Source organism: Rhagoletis pomonella, unplaced genomic scaffold (genome assembly GCF_013731165.1).
Source record: "Rhagoletis pomonella isolate Grant_MI unplaced genomic scaffold, Rhpom_1.0 Rhpom_scaffold_01703, whole genome shotgun sequence".
Classification (NCBI taxonomy): Eukaryota; Metazoa; Arthropoda; class Insecta; order Diptera; family Tephritidae; genus Rhagoletis; species Rhagoletis pomonella.
Window position 1 is genome coordinate 6,454 of NW_023460257.1, and position 7,245 is coordinate 13,698.

The 7,245-nt window shown below is 35.2% G+C and overlaps 2 protein-coding genes across 2 annotated transcripts; one reads left to right on the plus strand and one right to left on the minus strand.

Moving 5' to 3' along the window:
- The first annotated feature begins 1,986 nt into the window (after positions 1-1,986).
- Positions 1,987-3,952, plus strand: LOC118752632 (putative nuclease HARBI1). The gene is made up of 5 exons (XM_036487519.1): positions 1,987-2,118; positions 2,583-2,760; positions 2,822-3,012; positions 3,077-3,224; positions 3,296-3,952. The coding sequence occupies exons 1-5, from the start codon at positions 2,060-2,062 to the stop codon at positions 3,821-3,823; spliced, it is 1,104 nt and encodes a 367-aa protein (XP_036343412.1). The 5' UTR covers positions 1,987-2,059; the 3' UTR covers positions 3,824-3,952.
- A 1,712-nt stretch (positions 3,953-5,664) lies between these two features.
- LOC118752633 lies at positions 5,665-6,967 on the minus strand. Its single transcript, XM_036487520.1, has 4 exons — positions 6,872-6,967; positions 6,602-6,795; positions 6,356-6,538; positions 5,665-5,951 (listed from the first exon to the last, which is right to left on the minus strand). The coding sequence occupies exons 1-4, from the start codon at positions 6,882-6,884 to the stop codon at positions 5,682-5,684; spliced, it is 660 nt and encodes a 219-aa protein (XP_036343413.1). The 5' UTR covers positions 6,885-6,967; the 3' UTR covers positions 5,665-5,681.
- Between the last annotated feature and the right edge of the window lie 278 nt (positions 6,968-7,245).

Consider the following 7,245-nt stretch of genomic DNA (forward strand, 5'->3'; position numbering starts at 1 on the left):
TAATAAAAACCCATCATATTAATTTTTCTTGAATATCTATAAGGTACAGACATCGACCTGTTACAATTTTATTATATATATAGATGTAGATATAGATTTCATTTATTTTATCAATTTAATACAATTAAACTTTTCAAACAGGTGGCAGCCCTCCCTAAAAATATTTTCGGCAATAAAATTTTTTAAACCCCTTCAATTTGATACCCATATTGCAATATTCAATTTTTCTTATAAATTAAATTAAATGTAAATTTTCAAACAGGTGGCAACTCTAAAAAAATATTTTTAGCTGCAAACCTTCTTCAGCCTCTTTCTTTTGACGCCCATATTGCAAAATTAATTTTTTCTTATCAATTTACTTAAACTCCAATTTTCAAACAGGTGGCAACTCTCTATTTTTTTTTTCTTCCTATATTTTAAGTTACCACTAGCAATACATCGGTGAAAACTGCATTCAAAGTTATGCATTCGTTTTCGGGTGATGCGCGAACAAACATACAGACAGACAGACAAAAATTCTAAAAATGGTTGATTTGGCTTGTGGTGCTCTAATAAAGAGCCCCCACATTAATTTTTCTTTAATATCAATAATGTACAGACATAGCCCTTTTACAATTTTATTATATGGGAGCTATTCTGCATTTCTTCCAAATTTTTAATTCATAGTCGTGCCACAATTTCAATTGAGCCCAAACGTCAAATCAAAATGTCACGCAACACAAATCTTGTAATTTGAGTTAGCTTTTTACGCACGCCGGTCAATTTCGGTTGGTCCCATACAAGTTGTATGTGCATGAGAAATTTTTTAAAGTAAACTGCCGCCGTGCGTGAATATTAGGTTGCCCTATTATGGTCTGATTATGCATACTTCGCATAACTTCGCACAACTTCGCATAAACTTCAAACTGTAATTTCGTATGTACTTTGTATGTTTTTTGTATGTATTCCATTACCCAGAAATTAGCAGAACTTTTAAAAACTTAGCGATCTGTTGAGTTTAGATTTGGCTTCACATTTTCTTAAGTTACACTTTTAGTGCACTGGTACAAATGGTTGTGCGAAGTTATGCGCAGTATGCATAATCAGACCCTTAGATTGGGTATGCCGTCCCAAGAATGAAAATTTTCTACCGAAAAGTGGTTGGAACAAACAAACAACACCTTTGTAAGTTACCATGCACGGGGCCATCCCGAAATATGCAGCTAATTCTAAGCGTTTTTGCTGCATTTACCCTGGGATTCAGTAATTCAGTCTCATATCAAGTCACTAAATTTGAGATTAGCAATGAGTGACTATTTTTGTGACTTGAGATGATTTGGGTATTCAGTGGGAGAGAGTCAAAAAAAAGTTCACCAAAAATGTGTGGTGAAAACAAAGACAGACAGTCAACTGATAGCGTTTATATATGCCTTTTGCCCGCGCCACCCAAAGAGACGCAATGGACGAATGGTCAAAGCATTAGGCTGCCGGTCGAGAGTGTCCGGGTTCGAGTCCTCCTCGAGCGTAGAGGATTTTTTATTTTTTTATTAGTTTAATTTTTTTTGAATAATCTTTAGATTTAAATGTTTTACAAACGAAAAAATATAATTTTTTTTCAATGGATTTGTATGATATTAAAGAATTTTGGTTTATTTCCTAATGAAATGTCTGTTGAACAAATTTCCTCGCTTCATTTTTGCGATTTTTTTTAATAAAATGGAAATAAATTATCTTTTCCTCCATATTTTTATTTTTGTGACCTGCTTTTAGCCAGCTGATAAATTAGTGACTTATTTTTGAGACCAGGGACGTGAGAAAGCGTACTGAATACCAAATAGTCTCAAAATCCTAATTCACCACCATGGTGGAATAATACAAGGTGTTGTCAGTAACTTATGGCTGAATTCAGTAAGCTGTCTCTAGTCACTAATAGAGACTTTTCGTGGTGAAAATCGATTTTGAGACTAATTGGTATTCAGTAAGCTGTCTCACATCTCTAGGCTAAAAAAAAGTCACTAATTTGTCAGCTGGTTTTCAAGAGGTCACAAAACGAAAATATACAATCAAACAAAGGAAAATTATGGAGGAAGAGATAATTGCTTTCTATTTTATCCTAAAAAAACGTGAAAATGAAGCGAGGTAATATTTGTGTAGCCCCAATTTTGGGTACTGTGTAGTTATTTACCCAACGATATCAGATTATTGTGTCCAAGGTCTAAATTAAAACGAAGCTCTAAAATTTCCGAGCAATTTATTGAAAAATTCGGTTTGAAATATGCACGTTTTGTGAATTGTGCGCAAAATTCTGTGGATCGCGTAGCCGGAGTTGGACTGATGAGGCTTATTTTTTTAGCGCAGCCGAAGGCCACCAGCGCGGAAAGAGGTTCTACACAAAAATACTGTGGACGGCGTAACCCTAGTTAACATTTTCCGTGTCAAACTGCTAATTTTATTCCATTTGCAAATGGATCCCCAGGGGTTAAGAGTTCGATGGGCAGGTATGACTCCGCCCACTTACCCAAAACTCGTGGGCAAATAACAAAATATTACCCACAATTTTTAGTAAATACAATTATATAAATGGAAATTTGCTTATGATCTAGGAATGTCCGCAGGCGAATTCTGGCAAGCTTGCGTGATACGGAGGATCCATTTTTGCTGCAGGAGGAGATTTTCAGCAGATTTCTTAGATTTCCGAAGTCGTTGTGCTGGGACCTTATCCAAGAATTAAAACCGCACGACAACTACAATCGGAAATCTAGAATTCCGTTGGAGCTTCGAGTAAGGATACTGCCCATACAAAAAGATACATATGCTTCACTAATTACTGCCTTCAATCTAGTTTATTTCAGTACTATATTTCCTGTCGAATGGCTCCTACCAAAGCTGCATAGGAAATAGCCACTTTGCCGCAATGAGTCCACCAAGCGTCTCGCGAAACATTAAACAGATATGCAGGATGGTTGTTGAACATAAACATGTTGAAATTAGTTTTCCCAATTCGGCTGACCACTACAACAGCATTAAGAGGGGGTAAGTTCTGTACACATTTTGAAATATACATTCATTTAACATTTAATTTATACAACATTTTCAGTTTTCACAACAAATTCGCTATTAAAGGTGTAATAGGTGCTATTGACTGCACACATGTCGCCATAATTTCTCCGCCATCTTCAACCGCTGGGGTAGTGCCTCATGAATACATGAACAGGAAGGGATATTGCAGCATTAACGTTGAAGCTGTAAGTATAAAAAACGCATGGTTGAGCTAGCAACACATTGCAATATTTAATAAAAATCACCCTATTCGTAGATTTGTGACGAAGAGCTAATTTTTCGGAACGTAAATGCACGATTTCCTGGTTCATGCCACGACGCCGGTATATGGACAACATCGCCTGTAAGAATTAAGCTGATCAGAGAGCATGTTTCTGGAGCCTTTAAATGGCTTTTGGGCGACTCGGGCTACCCTTTAGAGCCATGGCTTCTTACGCCAATACCAAGCCCTTCATCTGCTAATGAAGAACTTTTCAATACGGTACATATTAAGGCAAGAAATACGATAGAGCGCGCATTTGGAGTCCTAAAGTCTCGCTTTAGGTGTTTATCCAAAGAGCGTGTGCTCAAATATACCCACACAAATGCCGCATTTATTATTTACACATGCGCAATATTTCACAACATACTGCAAAAACGACGAATTTTTTTATCAGAAGAAACCATGCTGCCAGAAGACTCCCCTCCCGATGGTGTGGGCATGAACACGCCAATACAATCAACGGAGCATTACTCTGAAGGCAGAAGGGCACGTCAAAGTTGCCTAAACGCATTAATAACATAAATTTTGAATTTGCATGTGTCTGAAGTTGTACAAATTGTGCTCATTTATGATGTACAACGTGGCGACGAATAATTGTTACCCAGGTTTTTTTTAGAAATAAAAGGGTCCTTTATAGATTTTGCGAAAAAAGTATCCCGGCAGGTTCTGCAATGCACTTCCGAGTGAATTTCCGTCAAGTTAGCTTTGAATTCAAATTGGTAGGGGTTGACATTCACTCGGAAGAGAATTGCAGAACCTGTCTGATTTTATTGTTAATTTTCCACAGATTTTATTTAAGTTGTGTTAATTACTTTTTAAATTTTAATCCTTATTTACATTTGCCACCAGTGTAAACTTTGAGCGAAAAGTTCATTTGGCGCGCAGGTCTTCGTCGGTTAGTTTATTCCATATCTTCTGTAACCATAGGCTAATTTTCTCCATTTTGAGTCCCTTGTACTCCCCCTTCTGTCCAACATAAGGCCTCATACCCAAGAATCGAATAGACTCTGAACTGGTGACTAGGACGGCCATTCATTCGACCAACCCTATACAGTTTTTCTTTTTTTTGTCTTTTTTATACAAAGCCGAAGAAAAAATGCACCTGGAAAATTTACACTGCTGGCAAATGTAAATAAAGATTAAAATTTCTGATTAATACAGCTAAAGTAAAATCTGTGGAAAATTAACAATAAAATGCTTTTTTCGCAAAATCTATAAAGGACCCTTTTATTTCTCAAAAAATCTGGGTAACAGTTATTCGTCGCCACGCTGTATAGTGTACATATGTATGTATGTACATACATATACACTGTGGTCAACTAATTAAGTTAACGAAATTTTGACCAGTTTTGGCTATTGTTCTTTTGTTTATTTAAAAATGTAGCTCATTATAAAGCGCACCACACAAATCCGCAGTTCTAACTTTGTACAAAACTATAAAACTTCAACTATTTGAATTTTTTAAAGAATAAACAAAAGAAAAATAGGCAAAACTGGTCAAAATTTCGTTAACTTAATTAGTTGACCACTAGTATATATCTATATAAATATGTATCTATATCAAAATATGCCTACATATAATTAGTGATAAGTAATATGTAAACATTTTGGAATAAAATCGAATACATTTTGAAATCAAATGCGTTTTAAAACAGCTTTATTATCCATAGCTTTCAGAAATTTAATTAATAAAAAAACTTACATATCTACGTAAAAAAACAGCTTTCAGCCTTAAGTTCAACAAAAAGATGCACACATATGTATGTAGAGTGTACTTCAATAAAAGCATACATATGTATGTACACTGTTAATTAATGAAAAATATGTACAGTATTGGACATATCTATAGAAACCCCCCCCCCCCCCTCCCCCCCTTTGCTAAGTTATATGATTTGCCACTTATCTTTATTTAATTATTTTTAGGAATTTTTGTTCTATAGATATGTCCAATACTGTATATCCATAGCTTACAGCTATTTAATTCAATAAAAACATACAGATATATGTATGTATGTTAAGAGGTATTTTTTCAGACTTCAATTCAATGTATGTGAGCAGGTAACTTTAAGTTTTTAATTTAATAAAAACATACGGTGAAGTACAAAAGTGTTTTCAAAACTAATTATTCGCAATACTCACAATGTTTTTTCATCTTAAATATTTTGTGATAACAATTTATAAAAACATATTTTATAGTAAACAAAAACCAATCAAAGCTTAGAACTTTATGCAAAATTAAACAAGACAGCAAATTTTCATCATACTTTTGAACTTTTTAATCAGAATGCTTAGAAAATGTTTGGGTATGCAGTTTTATAGGTCCCTTAGTTTTGTGTACACTTTAGTCACTCACCGTATGCACATAAGTATGTAGACAACTTTATGAGTTTTTATTGGCCATGGCTTGTGAAAAGGACAATATTGCACTGGCCATATTGTTCATAGAATTGGAAAAGTGTTCCATGCATTTCAGAGATTGTTCTCTGAATTTTCTCTCTTCCTCATTCCTTTCCTTGATAGATGTCATCATTTCTCCGAACATCTTATCCGAGGTTGTTTTTCGGTGAAGTGAAGTTGCCGGAGTCTCATTAAGTGGGTCCGTTGATTCAACAGAAGGACTACCGGGATCGTAAGAAATTAGTATTTCGGTCTAAAAAATCAAGAAAGTGTTATTTTTGCGTATACATACATACATATGTACAGTGCGTTAAAAATTATAATATCACCTAAATTTTCTGAGACAACATGCAATCCTTGCTGAAAGTTACAATATTTGCTAGGAGCAATCCTTGCACATGCATATTTAAGTTACACTGTATTATTTTATGATAAAAAAGCTTTTCACTTAAAACCATGGACAAGGATGTGCTTGACATGCCAACGGTGGCTAAAGTCATCAGTGTTATCAAAGTTACCGGATAAAGTGTAAAGAAGTTTAATCCTGATGACATTGACGGCCTATGCCACTTCACTACATTTACGTTACTAGGTCACAAGTTATAGCAGAAAAATTAGGTGAGGTTATCATTAACTAAAACAGTATGTGTCAATTACCTCGGCACCAACATTTGGAATATCAGCCATCCCATCAACAACGACTGAGCCAAGAGTGTCCAATGCCCGCTGGTCCCTCTCCGTAACTGCCTCTTCCAAGCAGGGACCTCCGCCCGTCACCAATCGATCGGCCTTTGCCTTCCTAGCCCTGGATCTTACTTGATTTTTCCAATGGGCTAGAGACTGAAATACAAATAATGTTCCAACTCTTATAACAACAATTTGGTAATATGATATAAGATTTACCTCTTTCCATTTATTCGGAGTGCGTATCGGCCCTTTAAGAGCGTTAAGTTGCTCTGCTAGCTCTATCCACAGCTCCTGTATCCTTTTTGGCCGCGTCGGGTCATTTTTGTTGAGCTGCAACTCAGGGTTGCTCCGCATAAACGCCAGGTAGCACTCTATTTGCTCCTTGCTTGTGCGCGTTGTCTTTTCTGTATCTGTAAAATAAAAATACCTTATTTTCAAAGAAATTGAACAAAATAAGAAAAACTAAATTTATGTACAATTACTTACCTTCATCGGCCATTTTAGTTGAATGCACATAGTGATGAATACGGCATTAATCGATTGCTCACTTTTCTGGCCTTTATATATTCTCCCAGAAAATCGATTCAGATAAATTGCCTATAAAACCAAATGTCTAAACATTTTCTTATAAATTCTTTGTAGTTATCATATTCTTTATATTTCTAATGTACGATTTTGCTTTAAAAATGCGTTTAAAAACCTATTTTTTTATGTAATCGATAAATGAATATTTGTTGAACTATTTTATCATCCCAATTGGAACATGCTATCAGCTGATTGTCTCTGTTTGTATTCACCACACATTTTTGGTGAAATTTTTGTGACTCTCTCTTACTGAATACCAAAATTGTCTCAAGTCG